Genomic DNA, 26573 nt, shown 5'->3' on the forward strand with positions numbered 1-26573 from the left:
GCCGAAAAGTCTAAATAATCAAGCCCGAAAGATTCACCGGAAAACAATATGGCGTAATTGGCCCAGTAGTTGGGAAAAGTTGTCTGTACACTCTGCTAACAAGGACAGTCATAAATTACAAAGCCGGCCGGTATTTTACCCAGTGTTTAGTCACCCCTGTAGATTGTCAATAGCACTGTCACAGCCTTCCCTGCATCCGCATTTCAAATAGTGTGGTGGGAGGCACTTCAAGGGAGTCATTGTTACTCCGCACTAGTCTGAGGACCTACAGGCGATCATTATCATCCAAGTCGGCAATACCTCCCAAGGAACATCACACTGAGGTCGGCTGCTTTAAACCTAGTGAATAATTGCAGCTTTCTTCACCGTCGTTCACACTTTGCAGTTGCCATGTTTATAAGTATCGACGACTCATATGTAACAGGTGGCGTCGAAGTCATTTAGCACATCAGGTCTCACATGTCAAGCAACTAGTGAGAGTGAAAGACACAAAGCACAAGATGCAGATCAGGATTTATTTATTTATTTAATTTATTTACAGTATACTGCAAATGCAAAGCACCATGCAGGTGGAAAAAGATACAGTTGCAAGTTTACAAGCACAGGTGGAGCCGTAGGGCACACAAGCTCAAAGAAAACAGAACAAAGCAAACCTACTGGCAAGTCTAGAAGTATTACGGAAATAAAAAACGCCAGGCCTGCGCGGAAGGTGCAGCACAGTCACAAAAAAAGCTAGAAGAGCGGCCTTTCAGAGCCTTTTTTAAACACTCATTGGGTAACTGCTGCAAGCACACTTGCTTGATGCCCACTACGGCATTAATATTAAAAATTATAGTGTAGTAGGCTGGCATTCACTATGCTATTTTTCGTCATTCTTCTGAGAAGTGGGGTATCCACTAAACTATTGTGAGGAATTTTGTGCCAATTGTTCATGCAGTGGCTACGTGTCACAGTTAATAGCCGAACAAAAACAAGCTTTTGCAATGGGCAGGAGCATATTGATGGCTCACTCATTATGCTATTCGCATTGTGCGACCCCTGCTTGTTCTTTCGCTGTTTTAAAACACTTTATAAGTCGTATTAACGTGATTGTTTTCCCGACATCAAGCCTGCCTAAGGCAAGTTTGCCAACTAGTCCCAAGCACCAGCATGGCTCAGTGGTAGAATACTGGGCTGACACGCAGCAGACTCGGTTCGAGCCCCACTGTGTCCTTGGTACTAGTATTTTTTTTTCCTTATTTTGTGCGACAGCGATTATGGACAATAGCGGCGGTGGACCCGAGTTGTGATCTCATAACAGCTTTCACTGTAAAAGCTAGCACAACCTGACTAGACAACAAAATAATATAGTTCACAGAATATATTGAGGCATATTTAGGATTAAAATAAAAACACATCCTCACCCTTCCGCTTTTAATACTTCCATAATCAAGTGCAAGAGATGTAACCACTGGAAATCATAGAGAAAAAACAAACAAAAAGCTCTCCCCAAAATAAATAGGGTGTGTAAATACAGTATTTGCAATTTGTGAAGTAACACTGCATTAAAAGAAAAAAAGAATAGAAAATTACGAAATACAAAAAAGAAAGCCCAGAGAAAACTGGAAGAAAAAGTCGCATGAACATTCTGTAGTTTACTGCATTTCCAGATGGGTAAGTAGCACAATTTGAAATGTACTTGTAGATTCTCAAGAAAATAATATTTTCAGGCAGCGAATTCCAATCAGAAATGCTTTGTGGAAAAAAGGAGTACGTGAAAAGATTAGTGTGCATTTGATAAGAAAGTAGATTATGAGCATGTAGATTTTTCAACATGCGTGATAAAAATGGCTGAAAATACACACGCACACTTATATTAAGTCTGTTGTGATAAAGCAAAAATAATACTCTAAATCTTGATATTTTCCTGCACTGCTCTAAGGTTGGAATCTTATTTGCAAACACTAGAGATGATTAGGTCTAGCTGCAGAAACAGCAGACAACGCAGACTCTCAAATACCAAGAGGGAACGACGTTGAGCTAGTTCAACCTGTAGCGTTCATGAAGTAGTCAGTGTAAAAGGACTGAAAGCTGGGCCAGTTGGCGATAGTACTTGAACAGCGCTGCGGTTTGTCTTCTCTTGTGTCCGCGTAGTAGTGCGCTGTGTTAAAATATGTTCAAGTAGTCAGTAGAGTTTGGCAGTTCTGCCTTTCTCCATGTAATACGGGCAGTCATTCACATAGCCACCACCAGCTGACTCTGGGCACTGCTTAGCTTGACTTCCAGTTTGGCTGTGGTAGCTAAAGAGTTTTCCAAAATTAATTAGAGGGAGCTCTGGCCCTGCGATCGTTCAGCTATCATGGGAATAATGCGTAGTACACGGATTTGTCAAGTCGTCATGCTTGAGAGGCTCGAACGCATTTGTGGCTTTGTTTACTGCTGTGTTTTGGTTTTGTTTCAAATGAAAGGACAAACTGTTGTGAACTTTATGACGCATTCGAAATGTTGAGCCTAAAAGGTTAAGGTAGTGAAGTGCAACTGCTGAACATTTGCTGGTTTTCATTTTGTGACAAAGCAGATTCGGGCCACGTGAAGCTAAACAGAGCCGAAAGTATGAAGATTAGACAAACTCTTGTACTACCAATCATTCCCATACTCGCTGAAGCGCCTTGCATTACTACTGTGTACTGGGAGAGCGCAGTGGGCACTCTTTTCGGTGGAGGCAATGTGGCGGGGTGGCTACCCAAACGTTGCCAACTTGCGCTTCTCTCTTCGTCCGGGCAGCGGCACTGGCATGGTCATCAATAGAACTTGGAAGGAGCGTTGCGGGTGAAAGAGCCGTTTAGCTCTTCCAGAACAGCAGTAGTCAAGCCACGTTTCATTGCGGTAGACGCTGTAGCACTAAGCTTTTGTTTTTGTTTTTGTTTTTTGCAGCATTTAACTGCATGCACCATGCACCAAACTAGTGTGCCTTTTTTGTTCCTGATCCACGCCGCAACATCAGAAAAACCAGTGCCATGAGTCTAAGTGCCAAAAAGATTATGTCTGTGTGAAGAGCACGTCAAAGATGTCGTGTTTGGTATCCCGAAGAATCAGAACATGCGTAATGAATACAAAAATAATCTGTCAGAGTGGACAAGCTCTTGGAAGACACCACCTGGAAGACAGGAGCTCCACTTTGAGCTGTCGTGTGCTCAGAGGCTGTATGCAGATCATTGATGAAAAAGAAGTGTGGATACCTCGTGGGAGACCTATTCTCCATGGCGATGCTGTGCCACGATTCTTCCCAATCTGCCAGCCTACCTTAATAGAAAGCCGATGCAAGACAGGACCGTTCAGAAACTTCAGATCACAATCATCAGACAGGCAATCCTAAGCATGCGCAAGGTTCCCCATCAAAGGAAAGGGTGGAGGCAGAGGTTCATTGCTGTGCTTCCTCCATCTCTCTTAGCGAATGGTAGCTAATAATGATGGTTAATAAAAGCCCCGAAAAAGCTACTTCCTTTTCCGCAACAACCAAAATGAAGCAAAAATAATTAAGCTACAATATTTCATTCAAGCATAGCGAAGGCACAAAGCCAGCAAACATACCTGCGTGTTTAAGCTTGGCAAAGAAGCGGACGTGCTCTATTTTCCGATTCCGAGCTGCGAGGTGAAATTTAAGCATAATCTTGATATAAAAGTTTAGGTCTACACGGCATGACACCGCATGTTTTGGAAGGTACTACATCGTCCTTTTCCACGAAGTGCCATATAGGGGCAAATGTGACGTGGTCTAAAAAAAATATAGTGAATATGCGATGAACTTAAGTGCACCAAAATAACGAAAAATTATTAACTGCATCGCACCAAAAAATATAAAGAAATGCATGGGTTTCGTTGACTGCCTTTCAGCTGACTGAGTCAGTTGGCTGACTTTCAGCAAATTCTATCACGAAAGAAAAAAGAAAAAGACTAACCGAGAGCGAGATAACTTCTCAATATAGTCAGATGACGGTTAGTTCAAGCAAGATTATTTTCAATATCAAAGGATTGGGCGTCGCAACTCGTGTACGGTTAGCAGCGAGCAGCTTCTGCAAATGAAGCTTCTACTGAAGTTGCCTGTGGTGCCACCTATCACATGCTATGCCAACTGCCTCAGAGGAGCAGCGGAGTAAGCTCACAACCCTCTTCTAGTACACTGTAGCGCTGCAGCTCCCATAGACACTAGCGCCAGAGTTCCCTCTAGTGTATTTATAGGAAACTCTATGGTGGTAGCCATTCAATGGATACTCGGCTGGCTAAAGCCATATGGCATCCATTATGCGTAGAAAACGAAAAGCATTCGAGTTCGGCAGTTGTAATTCCAGTGTGGATTTTTGCACTGGCATGATCTCCAGCCATAGCCAGTGCTGGTAACCTAGCAAAGATATTGTAAACATCGCAGACACCTTGTTACGGCATTCGAAGTTGCACTCAATAAGCCAGCCAGGGTCTGAAAAATCAAATGGTGCACTGTGGGGCGTCCAAATTTTAAATCGCAAGTTTACATTGCTTCAATGAGACCAGTGGCGGTGCCGTGAAGGTGCCCAAATAAGTGAACAAGTCTGAATTTTCTGCATCCAAAGAACGGTCAGTGGCTGTACATACAAAATTGGAAAATTTTCTAGGGAAGGGGTGAAAGGCGGTTGAGCCCCCTCAACTACCCTTCCCTGGCTGTGCCTAAGGCTATATCTCGATACAAGATGCTTCCCTTAAATCACAATGCGAATGGCTCACTCTAGTTGTAGCCTAATCACTTATATGTTTTAAAAACCACTTCAGGGACCTTTTTACATGTTGTGATTGAGCATTTACAAACTAGCAAGTGCTAATTGCTTTATCAATGATCTAAATATTGCACAGAAAGAGTGTGCCACAAACTATCAGTGACTGTACACCCTTTTGGGCCTGTAATTTGTGAATGGGCAAGCGATACTTACGCTAACACTGCGACCACAGGCACGCCAAAAGCAACGCTGGTCAGGAAGTCCACTGCCTTGACCACATACCATCCCCACGGATGATCCTTCCACGAATTTATTACATTAGGCACCACCTCCCAGGTAAAAGAAAACTTCTGGAATGGCCCACACGACAGCGATGGCTGTATCCTGGACACATGAAACACAATGAAAACACTCCACCACTGAGAACAGCAAAATGTCCCTTGTTTTTTAACAACTGCAGCTCCAGCAGCACACAATGTTACTGCCAGAGCAAGAGCAAACTCTCACACTCCCGATAACAACTTCCTTGATAGCATTGTTGAACTTACAGAACCGAAATGCATGCCTGCTACTGCACCAAGAAAATTGTATTCAAGTTTATGGATGATTTTCTCAATGGCCTTGCTGAAATGAATGCTGCTTTATTTATTACGAGACTCGAACTAAAAAAAATATAGTTGTTGTTCACTTTGCGAGAATACCTTCTTTTACTATTCATTTCTTAGACAGCACCACCTTTTCAGCATACCAATTTTCCTAAGTAAACATTGCGTCCATTACGTAGTGGGTCAGTGTAGGGCCGCAAATGCGCTGTTTAGTTCTCCAAGAAAATGTTCTCGTAGTATGATACTAAATTGTACACTGAACAATCGAAATGCTTCTCCCATTTACATTTTTCATGTGTGAACAATTTTCTGAACACCCTAATGATTTGAGCAAGCATAATCGAAATCGGCTGCAAACACCCGTACTACTTGCCAAGTATAGCAAGCGTTCATCAAAGCCCATTTTTGGCTGACTGGGCTAAAATAGATGCGACACCTAAAACAATAAAATAATCAAGTGTCATGTCTCCTACACAAACACACTGAAAAGCAAGCAATTTTCTTGAGCATAACATTAAAACATGATGCTTAAATGAATATACCAATATAACATGCACAAAAATATGCAAAAAATGGCACCAAAGGGAAGATGGAAGCTTGCGATGAAAAAATCTGAAAAACATGAGTTATGTGATCGAGCTGACCTTTCAACTAGAGGACTTGTCTTCTACAGGAATAGAACTCTAGCCTTGAGGTTTTAGAAGTTCTAGTTTTGAAAAAGCCCACTTGTTGAAGTGCCTGCTAGAGGACACAACCCCTGTTTATGAACTTTTTAATGAGCAAAAAATTTTCTGCACCCCCCCCCCCCCACACACACAACACAACACAATTCGTTTTACCGATGTAAAATTATGCAGCCCTTGTAGCAGCTATCGAAATCTACGTGACGTGAGGTGCTGCAAAAACTTCCGAGGTAGCATAGCCAACCCATATTTTAGATGCGAAGCAGCTCTTTGACTATCCTGCGGAACACTGTCTGTTCGTGTCTTCGTGCCAACGCGCCGCAACGCATTCTCCCGCGCCGCAGTTGTTGGACGGATGCCAAGTAGGTCAAGTTGCAGCTGCCCGTAGACGTCACTCTCTCCCTCACCTGCAGCAGCTGCTGGCGTCTCCCAACACATTTAGATGGTGTTGCTCCTCCGCCCGCTCACAGCACACTTCCCTCTCACTTCACCCTCTCCACCGGTCCCAGTGCTCGACCGCACGTTGAGTGGAAACACTTTTTCGGCTTGTTTATCTGCGATGAAACTTACACGAAACCGAACTCCCCTCCTGTGTCTTTGCGTTTCAAAGAAATGCTTACTCGAGTAAAGGCTACACAGAGTTTCGCTTCAAACTGTTCTTCCAGAATACCCCCAAATGACTTCTTCCAAGCGGGAGTGGTGTGAACAGGCACTTTCTCATATTTTAATGTCCCAGAGATGCCGCTTGCCATGTTAACTTGGGGCCACAGATACAAACACACACCTTGGCAGTTGAAAACAAGATGGGGTCTGCATGCGAAAGTATGCCACCAGGAGCCTAAGCGCCTGGCTGCGAGATAGCCAAGCTCTGGTCTATAAAAAGAGTAAAATTTAGAAGGCTTAATAAACAAACAAAAGGTAAAGCATACTTACTCGACTAAGGCATAGGCAAATGGGATCACAGCAAAGACCAGAGCCAACAACAGGACGATAACAAAGAATGTATTGGACCGAGAAGCCCTATACGGTGTTTGAGATGGCGCACTGTTGTTCATCAGTGTGAACTGGAAGATAAGATAAAAATATTTCTTGCAGACTTGCAGACAATCCCATATGGTATAAGAGAAGCAAAAATAAGTAAAGTGACACCACCCAAAACCTCAAGAGACTGTCTATGATTTGCTCAGTTTTGGGATGAACTTAAGACAGGTTCACTTTTTCATATTATAATATACACAGTTTTTCTTAAGCAATACAGATTTTCTCATACACTATAATAGGTAGTACCTTGTCGTCTTAGCATCCAATTTCTAGGCAGAGGTGGAAAGATATTGCCACTAATTAGATTGCTCATAAATGATTAATTGACAAAATAATCGATTACCTTTTTCTTATCAATTTTAGGGTAGTTTATATCGTGAAGTTGATCTACATCACGAATCATGGCAACCCTAGTTTTTAGAAATTGAAAATATTGTCACGTGCGTCCCGCGAAAAAGACGAAGGCGACAGCGCATACGCGCTTCTGCACGCTCTTATGCAGAACGCAACAACGAGAAAGACGAGGAACTCTCTCACGCGCTCGGTTATTAAAAAGACCGACCCGCTGCTGTTTTCTCAGCGTCTTCAAGTACAACCTCTGTCTTGACGTCGCGACAATATCATACATGAGTTGACAGATCCATCATTGAACTTCCACACCAATAAACCGAATCTAACGCTCCGAGTGTGTTAGTTTCAACACACTCGGTACGTTAGTTTCGGTTTGTTCGGCAGCGCGATCTGGAAATTCGACGATAGATCTCTGAAACCACGCATGATATTTAAAATTTTTAAAACTAAGCTAGCCATAATTTGTGATGTAGAGCAACTTTGCCACATAAACAACCACCTTAAAATTAATAATAAAAAAACATTATTCAATTATTTTTGTCAATCATTCCTGAGTGATCTAATTAGTAGCAAAATCTTTTCACCACGGCCTAGAAGTTGGCTGCCAAAACGACAAAGGCCTATTACAGTTTTTTTAAGGAAAAATCTGTATTGCTTAAAAAAAGAACACCCTGTATAACTGTGGATGTTTTAGATCTCAAAACCACAATATGATTACATAAGACGTCGTGATGTAAAGCTCCGGAAATTTCGACCATCTGATGTTTTTAAACGTGCCCCTAATTTTAAGGATATGGGCCTCTAGCACATCGCCTCCATCGAAAATGCGGTGACCTTGGCCGGAATTTAATACTGCCACCTTCAGTTCAGTAGTCAAGCCCCACAACCATTAGAACACTGTGGCGAGTACGTTTAGTATTTAGTACTACCAATGTGCAAAAGAATTCTGCAAGCCTTTTCATCAATACATCTGGGTTCCGCAGCTGCCGCATGGTAATGAAATGAATGCGGTGGAAAATGTTTTTTCTGGAAAAAGATTCGAGCCATTAGCTTTTCCCCCTGATAAACCATAAACTTGAAGCCATTACAAACCTTTTGTACATAAAAGATGATGAAGTACTTGATGAAGGTGATTGCAGGCAAGAACGGACAGTAGAAAGTCCCAAGCCTGACATAAAAGAACAAAAAATATTTTTACTGTGAGCCACAGACTACATATGCACACAAAAAAAGAGAAGATTTGCTCCAGTTTACTGTTCAGTTGATATTTAAACATGGTGCAATGCTCACTTTGACAAACACGCACGGTGTATGAACTTTATGCTGTCCTTTCAATCGAGTTTTACATCATTACATCGTTTCCTTCTGTATATATATGCCTGTGCTGAGGGGAAGGCCAGCTGCTTTATATTTGTTTTGATTTTTAATCAACTCTGATGCAACTTGCCGAGTTTATGCTTATTTCTTCACTTATTTTTTTAGTGCACTACATGCTTTAATAAATATAACATTTCACGTGCCTACTTGCAAGCAAGACTCTTCCTGAACCGAGAAAAGTACAAAATAAATCAACATATCATAATAACCTTATGTTATAACAGTACGCACCAAAACAGGAATTGACGCTCTAAACCCATTTTTAAAGACGTTATATGTTGAACATTCATAACTGAGTCAGTGTCAAGCTGGGATTTCACACATAAATGTTCAACATTCCATAACGTTTGTTCAAGTGCATTTAGAACATCCATTGTACCTTCAGTGCATAAAGGTCTCAATTCCAAAATTGTGATATGCTAATTTACTTTGCAAATCTCTAAATTGAGAAAAAAAAATTTTGCTCCCGAAAAGGTACATAAATTTTCTGATATTTTTGAAAACTATACATTGTGTTAAAAAAATTACTGCATTTTGAATTCACAACACAAATATACAAAAAGAGCCACCTCTACTTGTGGGTATTTTCCACTCTAAGAGCAGCTGAAGGCCCAATGCGTCTTGTTAATAGCTTTCAGCTGCTTGTGCTACCGCTGCCAGTAGTGAACATAAAACTATACTCCGAAGAGCTACGCAACTGAAAGCTATGTATACCACCGTGGTGGGTTGCCTTACATTCGAGTGCCGTATTTACTCGCATAATGCACACATTCGCATAATAAATGCACCCCCAACTTCAGTCATCAAAATTTGGATTCTTTTTTTTTTTTTTGCCCGCGTAATAAACGCACCCCCTACATTCATCCGCTGCAGTCCCGCTATCCAACACCTGGCGCATCCTCCCCCATTGGATCTCTTCCATTTTTTATTATTTTCTGTTCTGATGCAGTTCTGATGCAGAAGCGAGGCAACGGCCGTGTGTTGTCTTTAATCTTGTGATCGAAGGTTTGTTGTGATGCTTTGGGGTTTACTTGCTACAATGTTAACGGTGTTGTCGCGGTCGTCGCGCAAGGTTGCGGCGAAGTTGGCAAAGCATCCCGCGTAATAAACGCACCCCCCAACTTTGGCCTGATTTTTCGTGAAAAAAAGTGCGTTCATTATGCAAGTAAATATGGTAATCTAAATAATGAGAGCAGCTGCAGCACTACAGCAAATCAACCCAGAAAACAACTTCAAGGAGCAAGCACAAAAGCTGCCATTACCAGCAAAGTGTCTGAGAATAGGCGAGATCCAAGACCCTATTTGGAATGTTGAACTCCTGCGGGCCAATCACCTTTGCCAGTTTGCACTGGCAACGAGTGAATATCAACCTGCATAAGTAGAAAAAAGAAAAGAAACGGAGCAGCGCATCAGAAGGAAAATGTTACTTGCAAAGTAAGATGCCACCAAGAACGATTTTTCAAGGATGGTTTTTGGCATGCTTTGACTACACAGCCTTTGGCATGTACAACTTTTGTTGTAAGGGCCGATTAAAATGCGGGGGCATCATGCTGTTCATCACGAAATAAGTAGTTTTTTCTTGGGTGACGATACGGTGTTTTGATCATTGTTGGTTGATACATGGGCACAGATTCTGAGAATAAAACTTAATTTGAAGTTGGTGCATCTTGCCTAGCTAGTTCATAGCTTGTGTCTTCATATTTTTGCGCTACCAGCTCTAATAAGCATTCTTAAAAACTCGCCCAGAAATTTCATTCTCGGAGAAATGATTTTTCAATTACGTGATATTCAAGTATACATGTAAATAGACTATAAAGCATAGTAATTATGGGATGACCACTTCCCATGACATAAGTATAAAATGTTCCATTAGACAATGTGACAGGTTAAAAATCACTACCAAACTACAACAACATTACAAAGCATTTGTTCACAGATAATGTATATTGTCTCTTCCCTAAGGGAAAGTGGGTATCGGATGAGAAGCAGTACTTAAAAACAACACTGAAAAAAAAACACTCCATCATAAAGACAAATAGCAAGTCTGCAAATGGTGTCAAGTCAGACCTACATAGAGAAAATTTGGGCAAAGAAAGTGATAGTAAGACCACATGTAGCATGCCAAAAAAAAGCTATGATAGCTTCCAGTGGTGGCTGTGCTGCAATAGCAATAAATAACATCAGTTCCGCTGGTTGTCCAAAAGTCATCCGCACAAATCAACACACAGAGCAGTTGACAAACTCACTTTCGCGGGCACTCCACAACAAAGACTAGAGTCACTCCTACAATGAAGTCCAGCATGGTGAGCTTGTAGATCTGCTGACCAACAGCTGTTTCCCAGCACTGAAAAAAAAAAAAGAAATGCATACAGCTAGCACCAAGTCGCCCAAGGCTGGGTCACAGCAGAACTGGTGATCTGCTATCCAGACCCGGCTTGGCTAAGTGTTGCTTGATTTTCATAAGTGCTTCTATGTTATGTGGATTATTTCGATTTCTTTCATTCTATCTTCATGTATTTCTTTCTCCTTCTAGCTCATCTATCTTACTTTCTTTTCATTCCCGATCTATATTTATTGATCACTACCTCTTTCTCTCTCTTTGCTTTCCTGCTATGTTATACTTTACTCTCTCCCACCTTCCTGTCCCACCTCCTCACCCTCACATCTATCTTTTCCCTCTCTTCCATTTCCCACCACCTTGCTATACTATACTACACGATGTCATGCTATGCTCTGCTAGCATGCCTGGATAGCCGATGGGTCGGGACGCTTGCCTTGTGATTATGGGTACGTGGGTTGGAATCCCACCGCAGCAACAAATTTTTTGGCCAATATTTTCTCTTTTTCTCTTTTTATCTTTTTCTCCACTTTTCTTTCTCCCTCTCTGCACTTGTTCTCTTGCCCATCAGAGTATTTGCATCCCCCACTGGACATGCACAGCGCGTGGGATGCACAGTTCCCATTGCTCCAATAAAGCATTGGTTGATAGTCCTGCGCCTGTTTGTGTTTTACTCTTCTTTTGTGTTCCCACTTGTTGCGCAGTTACAGCATGTGCCGGTACCAACATACCACTCACTCTCTTCCAATCAATGCAGCAGATTTGCCAAGACCACATGAACGAATTTGCCAAGCCCCCTGTTTTGCTAAGCCTCCTATCGAAACACTGGCTTCAGTTATATTCTTTTCATTTGCAGGGCTCTCACGATTTCAAGCCTCCCATCTTTCCTAGAACTCCTTTCTTGTTTGGAGCCTTATAGGGTTAGGTCTTGAACCTTCTAGGTGATGCACTTGAAAAATATAGCAATAATAAAGTGTTCTTACTGATCCCCAAGTGAAGCTCCAACTGAGTCCCCAATTGAGTCCCCAGCTGATTCCCCAAGTGAATCTTCAACTGTATCCCCAAATGAGTTTGCAGCTGAATCAACAAGTGAATCTTCAACTGAATGCCCAACTGAATCCTCAACTAAATCCTAAATTGAATCAACTGAACTTCCAAATGAATTCCCAGCTGGATCCCCAACCAATTCTTCAATTGAGTCCCCACCTGAATCCCCAAGTGAATCAACTGAATGCACAACTAAATATGCATCTGAATACTGAAATAAATCAACTGAACCCTCAAATAAATCCCCATTTGAATTCCCCACTGATTCCCCTCTTTAACCTCCAACTGGATCAACTCACTATTGGCTTCTTGCAATCCCCGTCACCTTCTAGGCAGTTGTCCTCCTTGACAGGGGAGCAGTTGATCTGCTTGGACAGAGACACCAGCAGAACGAAGATGGATGTGAAGCGCAGGAACACTGTCCTGGAAAAGACAAGGCAAGGACAAGCTCATTGGGCCTCACTCGGCAAATCGGACCACAACGTGACCATTTAACGTCGTCGCCGCATCTGGATGCTCCTATAATGCTTATCGTTATCCTTTTTATTGTTATCCTCATCATTATTCCTCTTACCTTTATCCTTATCGGCATCCTTATAATTATGATCATCCTTCTTGATGTTATCCTTCGTGTTATCATCTCAGTGCTGCCCATTTACATGATGCTCACTCAAAGTTGAAGCCAGTTTGACATGGTTTCTTTATTACTTGGCACAAATCTCCACATTTGTTGCATGAACATAGCCCCGTACTAATTCCCCAAGATGTTTGCTGCTGAGGAAAAATTTAAAAGCTTGTTCCGCTTTCCTTCTTAAAATAGAGCCTCACATTTGCATCTTAAAAAAATAAAAAATAAAAAACAAACACATCTTGTTTTAACTGTGACTTCATTATTACTGTAATTAATCATTCATTGGTTTGTTCAACATGCACCAGTGACTATTATTTCCCGCACCTTGATAACATAGACACATCAAAAAAGCATAGCGTGTATTACAACCCGTTTGGCAATACAGGGTCAAACAGTGCATGAGTTCTGGAGCAAGTTACCAGCTACTGCTGACCGCAAACACTGCCATGCCATACAGCACAACTATTAACAAGGATTAGTAGAAGTAAGTTTTTAAAGCTGTGCAAGACAGCTTTACAGATATTATCAGCTTTACATATTTAGAATTATTAATCAGCATTTCATTCCCTGTAAAGGTAGTTTCACTGCACTGAAAGGGTGCTACATCATGAATGTACCTCACCAGACCTACTTCAAAGTTGAATGAACATATTACCCCCTTGGATTCATAATTTTTTAAGTTTTAAAGCTTGTATGCTCTAAGTACCAGCTTAAATGCTCTAAGTATAGCAAATCTTAAAACATAACGCATTTTACAAGTGATCAAATCGATTCTACAGGAAGTCACATTCGCTTCAAAGTTATTCAACTAAATCACTATTCACTTCAAATTCGCTTTAACCTAAAATATCATCTGTGTCCTTCCAACTTTTGTCCTATGTTGTGCTGTTGCCAGTATAAGATATATTATTTGCACAAAGCTAACGTACACAGTTGCAAGGCACACACTAGATATCAAGAAAACTTGTGGGACAGATCTGTGTCCACTCCTATAAATGAAATGATGACATGCCCTGATGCATATCGAGGGTTACCTGAGCAAGGTGAGCTTGACCTGATATGCAACCGAGTAGTTCTCCAGCCGAATGAGCTTGGAGAAGAGTGCAGGTACTATGATGTTGAGGCCCGTGATGACCAGCGAAGGCACGAACTGAATCACCAGTGCGAGGGTCTTGTGGGTGGTCTGGGCCTGAGATTGCCTCTGGGAAAAAGCAGAGAAAACACATCAGCTGGGTTTGCAGCGACAAAATGAGGTGACGAGATGACTGCCCAGTTGCTTAGGCTAACCGGATAATCAGGACAGGCAACACAAATTTTTCTTTAAAAATAAAGAAGCACCTACAGAAGTTTTAATGCAAGAGAAAAAAGTGCCTTAGAATATTCCAGTTACACAAAGGTAAGAGTACAAAACACAGATGTTAGAGGACTGAAGGAAGCACTAATGGAGACAATGTATGGTCATCTGTTCATTTGTGTCAGAAAAATATATTGTCAGTTTAGAATGAATAGCTTGTGCAAGTAGTATAACAAAAAAGAGTGTACATATGCAATCAGTACTTTCTTAGTCCTTAGCCAGTGAGTGATAGCACATTTCACCAATTTCATCTTATTCAAAGTAACTCTTTCTTCACCTAATCGGCAACACATGCCATCTGGACAGACAATGTAATCTGAGTCTAACATGGAGAAAAATGAGCCCATAAATTTCCTACTTTCGGACATGCAATGGTTGTTCATGATGAAATTTCAGTACGCACATAAGATACAGACACAGAGATACTGACAAATAAACGAGGGTTCAGAAATCATGACAATCTGACCAAGTAAGACAAGCAACTGACCTGAAATGAGAATTTGGTTGCATGGTAGACAGCAAAAAGAGAGCCCACCACGACGGCAACCACTAATAGGTTGACCAAGAGTCGCACAATGAAGAGGCCAACTTTCTTGCTCCGAGTCCAGCTGGCAATCTCTGCTCTGCGCCGCTCCTCAGCCAGGTCACTCTGTTGAAAAAATTTATTAGCTCAATTGATTATTTCACTTATTCTTCATTCACCAATCATTTTACTTTTGTCATCCATTACTGATGGGCTAACCTTACCGACGAGTGAGGGTTGAAGGAGGAGGAGGGGAAAAGCCACAACTTTCTTTCCTCAACCTCTCTTCTTCCTCCAACCATCACTCATCAGAAATGTTGACCCATCAGTAATCGATAACATAATCAGCGAGACGATTGTGGCCCTATACATTTGAATGCCCTTGTCAGGAAAGAGCAGCTGACAGCTGTCAGTTTGTCTTGTAGTTTCCTTCGTCTTGTCCCACGTTTTCTACGCAGTTTTTTCATCATAATTCACCAACTCGCCCGAAGTCTATCCCACTAAGATTCAGTGTTATGGCTGGTGCTTTCCTGTTTGTCTTTTTTAGATGACAACATTGCAGAACACACCGGTGTCACTACAAATTAAGCACTGCATCGAACCCACATAAAACCTCTTTGTTGATGAAAAATTCATCACGGTCCCTAATTAGTTTATTTCTTTGTAAAGTAAGAAGGCCTTATTTTGTCAGAATTCCACACAGATTTATTGACTGATTGATTTTCAACGTAGTTTCACACTACAAGCAGGTGAATTGAAATTTACTTTCACAAGCTTTCGCTTCCCTTTTTGTACAGTTAGACCTGGATACAACAAAATTGACAAATTCCTGGAAAAATAAGAAGATCTCGTTATATGCAATTGCATTACGAAAATTAAAAAAAAAACGCACAAATTAAACAAAAGGACAACTGAAGGCAAAGCTAAACCAAAACACTCATTTGGCGTCAAAAAATGCATTACTATTGAGATAGCACTTGTTTGGACACTTGCGGCGGGTGTTTGCCGCCGCTGTCATGTTCGGTAACAAGTACAAATTGATAACATATCCCATGCACCGTAACTTTAGGACCATGTAAGCGCATGAGCGCTGTTAAAGCAGAAATCAAACGAGCTGGCCCTTCTTTATCGCCTGGAGGGCGCATACGATAACATCCCCCCACGTGTTGGAACTGTCGTTGAATACTCAAACAGAAAGGAAACCACCCGTCTTGAATAAGAATAAGAAAACGCGGGGGGCGGATGTCCGTCGAGTAGCAACGATGAACTTTGATTTTAAGGCCGCGATCACTGGCACGCATGCTATCTCGGCAAGCATCAGCGTGCTTTCAACCTGAAGAGACTTCTTAAAAAGCACTTCTCCCAGGAGAAGCCCTATTTGCTTACACCAATATATTATAGGAGTTACACAACACCAAATTCAAAAAAGTTGGCTGCCAGCCTTACTTTGTATAACATCGAAATTTGTTGCTATCACATTTATTGCATTGCATTCAACATGCCATCATATTGTTGCCAGAGCTAATCGGCTAATCTCAAAGGCTATGGTCCCGCAAACTCGCAGTGAGTGCAAGATGGAAGCGCGTGACAGGTTGAACTCCAAAGATCTGTTGTCACCGTAGTCTCGGAGAGTTTCCATCAGCGCTTGATCTGACATTACCTCAGTAGTGACCACCTGGCTGTTCGCATAAAAAAAAGCAAAGCTTAGCTTCGTCAGGGGCCATGCACACCATGCGTCCGCAATGAAACCATGCACGCATGCATGGCGTCGAAAACGAAGTGCGAACGACACAGAAAACCACAAAAATTTATTCCGTAAAGCGCAGTAAAGCCATATGCAGTACGGCCCCACATATGTGATGCTAACTAAAAGCGTGGTACTGCAAATACAAAATCACTTTTTTTTTTCCTTTTAGTGAGGAGGGAGGGGGAGGGCACATTCGCGCATGCACCCGCGGCGGCAAGAAAGGCAACAACGCCGGCTCGTGAGGCACAGGCCCACCTGCCTGCTTCCTCGCGTGGGAGTCGCCGGGACCATAAGTGCACCGTGCACACCACCGCTGCTTCGCACTTCGGCGGCAGCAAGGCAACTGCGGAAGATGCGTGCTTGTGCCAAGATGAAAAAATCTGAACAAAATTCCTAGATTTGTCGTGGCAAAAATTTGTTATATAAAGCATGTCTCTCGTAGTTACTTTGTTACATAGAGGTCGCAAATACATGTGCTTTTTTGGAGTAACAGCGGGGAATACAAAACTTTGTTATATAGAGAGGTTCGTTATATGGGGGTTTATTATATATATGCAGGTTTAACCATACTTCCAAAGAACTCATTTGCCAATTATAGTTCTTCCATCATTACTATAATACAAGTATGATAAAAAGTTATAATAGGAGGTATAATAAAAAGCTGCCTTCTGTGAAAGCAGTCACACAAGAGAAAGAGAAAATCTCTACCTTGAGCTCCTGAACGATGCTGACATGCTTCAGTCGTGCAGTTCGTTCGTCGGTGATGCAGAAGTCCCACGAGGCAAACACCATGTTGCAGTACCGGTGCAGCTTCCCTTCCGACACCAGCAGCGACTCCCGAACTCCAGCTGTCGTGCTGCACACAACGTGTTGCTGCTTCGCATGCATGCCACAATGTGTAATGTCTAGAGGAGCTAAATTGATTCTTTCCAATGGGCAAATAACGAAGCAGGGCACCTCACACGAAGAAGCATGCAAAAACATTTTAAAATGGGGCAGCTACACACTAACAGTTGGAAGACTGAGGAGCTGGTGGCACTACCCTCTTTTTCTCCTCCTCACCATCACTTCCCTTTCCCTCACTTTGCTATACTATCAGGAAGCAAAAATAGAATTTGGACCAATTTTTGAGCAGCAGAAAGTTACTTTTGGGGCACTAAAATATCAATTTGGAGCAGGTTGCGGCAAAAAAAAAAAAAAACACTTATTTTTTTTATCACGACAGACCAAATTTGGAGTATTATAAAAAAAGGGCTTACATTTAGAATAAAAAAATGTGTACAAACCATTCAACATCCCCTAGATCGTGCAGAGTGAATATGAGCACTGTTATTTCAATAAAAGTTGCATTTCTAACTACCCCACTGAGCAAACAATGATAAAGCCCACACTAGCGTTTTCCATGCCTACGAAATCCTTTGACGACCTCTGAGGATTGAAATGTGGATCTGCCAAACTGGCGACCTTAAGATTCGTAAAACTGAGGAATAAAGATAATGCAAAAATCATGCACAGTTTTATTTTATTATTTAGGGCTGCAGAAATGTCACACAGTGCTCCATGTGAATGCCAGTAACTTTTTCGCTCATCAGCGATCATATTAGTACTACCCATAATTATGCAGCGTATACATTCTTGAGTCCTTCAACTAGCTGTGCTATGTCCTGTGACTAGTGCTAACATCCAAATCTTGAAACGCTTTTCCGCAGACCACAGGTATACTGCAGCAAAGGTGGTATAAGTGGCGTTCTGCACAAATTAGAATAAGGCCAAGAAATCATGGCACCCCTCCACCCACCCCCTTTTTTATTTTTTTTTTCATGACAGTGTTCGGGGCAAAACCTCTGGATTTGCTTGCAAAGCATGTCTGACTAGATAAAGTAACAACGGCACGCACCCGTTGCCCCAGCGACAGCACCAGATATTTATCGCATGTGCTGTTGCTCCGGCAGCAACGTGGTTGCCGGCAACGCCGGCAGTCGTCGCACGTTGAGTTTGTTCGCGTGCAGTAAAAGCGGCATACACTTCCGACTTTAATTAATAACGTGCCATGGCCGCGTGTGCTCATTCAGAAATTCATACTTCCCGCGAAGCGTCGCTGGCTACGGCAACTCATATTTGTCTTGAAGTTGCGCCCTTCCACCGACAGATGACAGATCATGCAATAGATATCCGCTGCATTCAGCAGACCGATGGGTTGAGGGCGTTGTTACTTTACTCGTCGATTTCATCAACCAGGTTTTGCAAGTGTCCTGGTCTAATGAGTATTTATCTTGCACCGCGGTTTATAATTAGGGTCTGCGCACCCGAATCCCTAGATTCATTGATGATGCAAACTACAGGTGGCCAATGTAACCTCCATTTTTCTTGGTGAAATTAGTGGTACTAAGAGCATTTTGAGGCTGATCGGGCTTGTTGGTGCAGTGTGGCGCAATTTCGGCAAATTTTGTGGTTTTGGGGCAGCACGGCACAAAAATTAGGAATTGTGTCAAATTGGTGCAATTGGCACAGCTGTTGCACCCTTGTACTGCTATACTTTGCCCTCACCTCCTCCATTCTCTACTCCTCACCTTTACTTCCCTTTCCCTCCTCTTGCTATACTACACTTTGTGAAGACTGTGCTAAATGTTGCCCTCTCACATCATCCTTACCCTCACTTATCCTTCACTCCCCTTGTTATACTATCCTATGCAAGATTTACATACTTTACCCTCTTGTTCACTTACCTTTCCCTCTCCTTATAAGTCCTGTGTATACTACACAGGACTTATAAGCCTCGCCCTCTCGTCTCTTTATTACCCTTAATTCTCTCTCCTTGCTATGCACGCAAACCTCATATTAACAGTCACACCTGCCACGAAAGTAGTTTGTTATATGCAAAAATTTGTTATAAACATATATTTGTAGCACTGTATCTATAACAGAGCTGTTCTACATTTACTTCGTTATAATCAATAATTCCTTATACCTCGGTTCATTATATTGAAGTGTGAGTGTACTATACTGTACATGAGTATGTTGTACTTTACCCTGTCACCTCATTTGCTTTCTCGTCCGACTCGCTTTCCTTTCCCTCTCATTGCTATACTATACTACATTTGGCTATGCTTGCTCAACTTTTTTGTTCTTTTTTTTTGTTATCTCTCTCTCTCTTTCTCACTCCATGCTCACGCTCTTTCTTTTTTCAACACTTGCTCTGGCATCTGTTTTCCATAGAGACACGTCAAGAGCAAAGAGGATAGCATCCAGTGCCCACTGAAGACAGCACCCATGGCAGAAACAGAGCTTTGCAGAGCCGAAAAGTCTTCTTATTTGCCACTTGGAGAAGGACTGTGGCTCTCGCAGGCTAGCATGTATTCTCGTGAGCTTTTCCTGAGCAAACGCACAGTCTTATTTGCCACGTGCTTGTCATGAGCAACAACTGGGGTTGCGGATGCAGTGTTGGCGTTTAACAATAAGGCTCTATGGGCACCTCGCCGATGGCTAATCAGTGGTCGAAAGTGGTTTCCCAGGAAGTTGTCAGAGCACCGATTCCAATCTATGCACCTGATCAGCGGCGCTCAAAGACGTTTGTTTTAAGTGCGATTTTGTGCCATTGAAATAATGTATATTTCCACAGTCACATGGGTATCAATCGTGTTTTAAGTGAAAGTTCGTTTTAAGTGGCGCCGTTATATGTGGGTACTACCCATCATACCAATGGTGGCCGATAGATCACAGCGCCAGAGTTTCCTATAGTTAATATTGCTAAACTGTTCAGTAATTTGCTGCAATGCCAGAACAAGAGTAAAGCAATACTCACTATCGAACCATAAGAAGCAGGCAGAGCACGAAGCAGGCAACATTGGTCAACACGTAGGCCAGGGGAAAGTTGTAGCGAAGCTTGGTGCCTGCGATGTGGTCAACGGAGTTGATGTAGCGACCAGCAAACAGGGCTGTCAGTTCCAACCAGCCCTGAAATGCAAAAAGTTGAAGAGTCAAGCCAAACTACCATCAAATTCTGAGCAAGTGCCCCGCCTTAAACAACTCAACAATACCGGCAAAGTGGTTGGAGCGGAGGTACTCTCTGGGAATGGCACGAAAATTCAAGAATGGGGAGGCAAGCCATAAAAAAATAAACGAGTCCACATGAACTTCATCAAAAATCTCCTGGCTTTCATCCTGGCTTTCGTTGATGCCAAGAGACCTCACAATAACTAAAAAACCATAGGCCTGCACAGGAAGTGCAATATAGTCACAGCAAGAGCTTTGGTTTTTACAGCCCATAGTAAATTCTCTTGGGCTACTTATACAAGTATACTTGCAAGGACCTACTATGCCTTAAATAATTTTTTTTTTTCAAGCTAGAAAACACCAACTGCGCCACTATTACTCATCCTGCAGAAAAGCAAGGTAACACTCAGGCACTTGCAAGGCGTTATGGTGCGCACATAGTTGATGCATCAGCTGAGAAAGATGAATTATGGCTGAGTCTTTTATAATGGGTTGAAAGCATTCAACAACCCACTCTTTAAGCAATTCGCATTGCGTGATGCCTGGTTGTTATTTTGCTCTTCTACCATGCTATGTAACAAATGAGAAGATAGTTCACTCTTGACATGATGCCTAAATAGAGTTTTTTTGCAAAGGAGTTTCAAGAGCCGACATAGCTCTGAGCTAGAACACTGGGCTGCTACTGAAATGACCCAGGCTTGAACCCAGTTCCATCCTGAATTCTTTGTATTTAATTTTTTGTTTCTTATTTCGCACAATAGCAATTACAGATGCCACTGCCAAAAACAGTCCCTGTTGCAACCTCACTGTAAAAGACAAAGCCAACACGATTAGACGAAGGCAACCATGGTAATGAAGCACCTCTGTGGTGAGTCCACACCAATGAAGGTGCAGAAACTTGAAATTAGCTGCGATATTGTAGGAGGCACTTGCTCAGTATTTAGGGGCAGGTTTTAAGAAGCATACTGTTTAGACTTTTCAGGATTCCTTGTAATCAACCACCAATTTCTTGTGCCCTTTCATAATTTGCCTGTCACTCTTTTAACAGGAAAAATAGTCCACTTGTTTTTGCAGTTTTAAGCGTAAAGGAAATCCAAATAGACTGTTGTAGATTGGGGTATAAAGTATAGCACTGTCATAAACCGGCATTGAACGCAGGCACCACAATACGCTGTTGCGGGCCAATACGTTCATGGTGGAATCAAAACATGTCACGTACCTCAAAGCACATGTTTGCATTTGGATATTTCTTCAGGTTACTGTATCAACTTTGCCAATGCCTAATTCGGCCACTACTTTCACCCTTGCATTTAAAATGCAAGATTGAAAGTAGCGGGTGTGTGTACCAGTACTTAAACATTTTTAAAACAGTGCAACAACGAGAATGAAAGAGAAAAGAGAGACAAACCGCAGGGCTGTACCACAGGTTGCACACATTTAAATTTCCAGCTTTTTACATCTTTCCAAAAAAAAAAAAATGCCTTGAACACTTTGAAAAGCCTTGTACGCAGTTGTGTACACAGCATACTTGTGCTGGTTGCATGTACTAGTCGCTAAAAAAGAGCAAGATGCATTCGTGTTAGGAGAATTAAACTTTCCTCGTAATACGTGTGTCTTCACTTAACTGAATTTCGCATTGTACAGTTGTATACGAAAATTTTGCTGCAAGCACTACTATGTTTGATAGGCCGTTCGACGTGCCACTTTCCACAAGCTATGACAAAAGCCTAATTTTTTTTTTTTTTTTGCTCAGAACCGATATGACCGGAAACGAAATTGAATAATAGCTTTAGTTCCTGAGGTTTGCTCCTATTTACGTTCGTTGCCATGGTGAAGCAGTTGCAGTGCTGAGCTGCCGGCACGAAGGTCGCAGGTTTGTTCCCAGAGACAACTGTTGCGTTTCGATAGAGGCAAAGTGGTAGAGGCCCCTGTACTGTGTGATGTCAGTGTACATTAAATAACACCAGATTATGAAAATTTCTGGAGCCCTCCACTAGGGCGCCCATCATAATCATATTATTTTGTGACGTCAAAGCCCAGATCTTATTATTTGATTTTAGTTCAAGGTGCAACGAAAACTCCTCAGGAAAGGAGTGTGCACTAAATAAAACAGGAACTGGCTTTGTCCAAAATCACTTGCCTTTTTCTTCGTACAAGGTGAGTGCCTGATTTATTTCTTCAATTATTTGATCCTACTACACAAACACAGAACAAGAGAACATGAATGTCTTCAGAATAAATAGTTCATTACAATTTAATTAAGATTAGTTACTATAAAATAGACAAAACAAAAGTATGACGTTATTCTTGTTGCGATCGAACATAAAATGTTTAACGGTGTTTTTTTTTTTTGCTGCTGCAATGTGTTGCTGGGGACCTGTTAGTCATAACACGTCACAATCGTTTGCTGCAATGCATGACAAACAATTAATTACAGGCTCCGCTACCAATCTTGTCTCAATTTCGGTTTGAGCAAGCTCCAACAACGGCAAGCCGCCGGATGCGACTATCACCTAGTGTATGCGACGGCAGACCGTGTTGGCACACAAAAGTGATGCACTTTTGCACGGTCCGTGTCAAGAAGTCTTTTTCAACAGGAAATGGGGCGGCAGGGCCACCAAACACAAAACTTTCAATGCGTGCACCACGACCATGGACACGCGAGCAGCTGCCGAGAAGTAGTCTGCTGGCACTAACGCAACAAAAGAGAAATGGCAGCTATGGCGTCATCATAACTTGTATCAGCTTCAGCATGGCGACGTGAGGTAGGTAAAGGGGGTCACCGTCGAGTCACTTTAGAGAGTGTCAAAGCCGCAATAAGGTGCAGCTCATAATGCTCAATCCGGCACGCAAACTTCAAATTCATATAAAATACTCTCAAAGCCACTTTTGGTGTTAATACTTTGCGGATGATATATGCATGCTCATGGGAACAGATACCACTAGCTACCTCACCCGGGAAAATTTTGTGTCAGCACCCCTCAAAATTTTATGCATTTGCAGATGATTCCTCATTGGTCGCGCTTGAAAGGGATATTTATCATGCTTCAACTTTTCATTTTATAGCTTTTTAAATGTTAGTACTAGTCACTGATGCTTCTGATGCTTTGAAAGCAATTAAAGTTAACTTCACTAATTAGCAAGTCTTTCACACAATTTGTAGGACAGCAAAGAGCTCACCGTTCCTTGGAGGAAGTCCTGGAGCGGTGAGATGCCCCCCTTGGTCTGGCTGGTCACCAGAAGGTAGTATTCGTCATAGCACTGTTGCATCTTCTTCAAGGTGCGGTTGCCAGGTTCCCAGATATCGCTCATTGCTTCTTCCTAGGCATATGAATAACATGTTAAATAAAAATTGCTTTCATTTTTTAGCTGTAAGTAGCAACCTTTAAATTATTCTGCAGTTAAATTATCTAAAATTCAACTTTAATGCATACTTTTACGTATGTTGCGAATTCTCTATATGCCACAGAAGCGAGGATCTTGCAACAAAAAAATGTACTTCAGAACTACGTAATATGTTGTGTGTTACCGCTTCAGTGTGCACACACCAAATAAACAAAATTATTGAAGATAGAAACTACGTCACCAAGGCGAGACAAAACGAAGAAATGAGAATTGTTGCACGCACTTTGCACTCTCCTCCATGAGCTCCAAAGTAATCGGTTTTAGCCTAAAATACCTTGGACGAGACTGCGCTAGGTTTTCAATGCTTAAGGCTACATGTCCCGTGAGTACTTGGCAGCCGGCAATTAAGGTGGCACACATTTCGCGTCTTACTTGCTCGAATTTTTTTGGTATGTCGAGAATTCGTGACATCGGGCAGTAAGGGGTTAAATGTCTTTTTTACATGCATTGTTGAAACAAGCACAATGAGTTTTCAAAAAGACAAAGGAATTTCTCACTCACGGAAAGCTGGTTTGGTCGAGACAGCCTTACTGACCATGCCATTGTTGATGGCAGTGTCGGCACGCTGAAAGTGAAGTCACTGTCATGAGAACGTGGCAAAATTACCTGTCACTTTGCTAAATAAATAATATTGCTGATATCAGTAGGCACAAGAAAGCACGCAAAAATGATAGCAGTTCAGTTCAACTACAAGTGGGGCAGTATGAGCTGTTCGAGCAGTTCGAGTAGGACTGCAAGCAGTTGAACTTACAAGTGGAAATTTCAAAATGGCCTCGCCACCAACTTTTTTTGTTTTTTGCACATTTTCTCACTTACTAATCGTCTCCTCATCGCACGCATGTTGATTTTGGCATAGTGAAGGAGTACTTTACTAATATGAGAAAAGCTGTTTTTCTCTTCAGTGTCCCTTTACTTTTCGTTACCCGTTCATCTCACCCTGTAACTGAAGTGGAGGCCATAGTTTCATTTGGCTCGAACACAGTCGGCAGAATCCAGTGTGGGGTGACAATGAACAGTGCCGGCAGCACGAACATGAGAACATTAAGCAGCAGTAGCCAGCGCAGGAAAAGGAAGTACGACACCACCCCAGTGCCAAAGTGACCTGCAACAAACAGAGCCTCTTTCACATCTTGGTCAACTGACAAGAATAGAAACACACGGGAATTCCGCAAAGTGGTACCGACACCAATTTTCGAAGCTGTGTCAACTCTCAACTCTGGCAAACAAATCTCCTCAGAGCAGAGGTGGCTCCGAGCAAGTGCTCAGCAAATTCTGACAAGATATTCAATTTTGACATTAAAGTACATTTCCTCATGGTGCACCTACCGACATCAACACTACGCAGACGTCAGTCTACAGTATCACTTCTGGTGACATCACACACCAGTATGGTGTGAGTATGGTGACGTCAGGTGCCAAAGCATTCAAAAGAGACACATGTGCATCACCAATGGAGTCGGGAAGCAGAGTGGTTATGTAAACATCACGACATCTAATACAAGCATTTGAGGATAAGCTCATATTGTGTAGTGAAGTTGGGGTACAACAGAAACTGCAACTAGATTTTAAAAACACTTTGTAATAAATTTCTCAGGATGCACTTAGGCTTACGAGAAGATTTTGTAAACTCTTGAGAGATTAGGCTTTGATGCAAAATGTTTGAAAACTTCTGTGTCAGTACCTCCTTAAAGGAGTACTCACACAAAATTTTGAAGGCGAGATAATTTGTGATACAGATTTGCATAGGTGCATTTACATTTATTATTACTGGCTAATGTAGCATAGACTATTTAAAATTAATCTTAGAGTGCATGCCATGAAAATGAACACAACTGTATTTTTACTCTCAATTCAACATATGGATGCAGCATATGCATCTAATACAATATTTTTTGTATTTGACCTTCCTAGATACAATAAAAACAAAACATCAAAATCTCGCAAGCACCAGTGCTGCGTACTGTATCTTTGCTGACCCTTAGTTTGAGCTTTCTGTCACTGAGTCATCCTTATGCATGTGCACAAGTTCTCTGACATCCCGGGATGCAATGGAAAAGACGGTTCTTAGGAAAGATGGAGTGATTGAAAGAATCTTGCCCCTAGAGCAAATTCGTACCTTCAATGGTTTTGAGTGAACTTGACCACATCGTGAGCCACGCAGTGATGTCCCTGCCAAGTTCTGAGGCTTTCTTCATTGCCTGAACAACAGAAGCGTCAGTCTTGTGCAAGTCGCCAGAAAGAAATGTCGCCGGCAACAGCTCAGTGACGAGCACCTCAAGAAATTTACTCACTTTGTCGGGATACAAACTATTTGTGTCGATAGAAGCCAAGCAGTGATTAATAGATCCTCAGCAAGCACCCTATCTAAGCTGCTTAATTACTAAAATTAAGGGCTTTGTGACATCATAAACCACAAATCCAGTTGCTACACTTGAAAGAATTATGGTAGCAAACTTCAATGTGAAATGTTACTAGTAAGCATTAGGGTGACTACTGAAATTGCAGTTTCTTTGAAGCATATAAATAATTAAATAAAAGCAAATCAATGTGAACCCCAAAAAAAAAAAATACGGCCCCTGAAGAAGCGAAGCCTTTGCACAGCACATGCACTACTATCTGCGCTATCATGGTATCTACAGTCAGGTCCACGTTATTAGATATTGCAAGTTATTAAGTATTGCAAGGAGGTTGCAAGTTCCACTCTCATCAGTGACAATTTTTACCCCTCTTTTATTCCTTTTTAGCTTACAA

At 41.9% G+C, this 26573-nt stretch overlaps 1 protein-coding gene across 4 annotated transcripts in view; it reads right to left on the reverse strand.

Annotated features, from left to right (window-relative positions):
* LOC119180380 (transmembrane channel-like protein 7) overlaps positions 1–26573 on the reverse strand; it is a 51976-nt gene that overhangs the window by 2005 nt on the left and 23398 nt on the right. For all 4 annotated transcript variants that reach the window (XM_075868570.1, XM_037431569.2, XM_075868571.1 and 1 more), the window contains 14 exons: positions 25939–26020; positions 24759–24924; positions 24324–24387; positions 23598–23738; positions 20227–20378; positions 17133–17280; positions 14642–14803; positions 13835–14001; positions 12469–12592; positions 11031–11128; positions 10047–10154; positions 8500–8575; positions 6949–7079; positions 4941–5111 (listed from right to left, as the gene is read on the reverse strand). In XM_075868570.1, coding sequence (XP_075724685.1) covers positions 4941–5111; positions 6949–7079; positions 8500–8575; positions 10047–10154; positions 11031–11128; positions 12469–12592; positions 13835–14001; positions 14642–14803; positions 17133–17280; positions 20227–20378; positions 23598–23738; positions 24324–24387; positions 24759–24924; positions 25939–26020 — 1790 coding nt within the window. The remainder of the gene's footprint in view (positions 1–4940; positions 5112–6948; positions 7080–8499; positions 8576–10046; positions 10155–11030; positions 11129–12468; positions 12593–13834; positions 14002–14641; positions 14804–17132; positions 17281–20226; positions 20379–23597; positions 23739–24323; positions 24388–24758; positions 24925–25938; positions 26021–26573) is intronic.

Source organism: Rhipicephalus microplus, chromosome 7 (assembly GCF_043290135.1).
Source record: "Rhipicephalus microplus isolate Deutch F79 chromosome 7, USDA_Rmic, whole genome shotgun sequence".
NCBI lineage: Eukaryota > Metazoa > Arthropoda > Arachnida > Ixodida > Ixodidae > Rhipicephalus > Rhipicephalus microplus.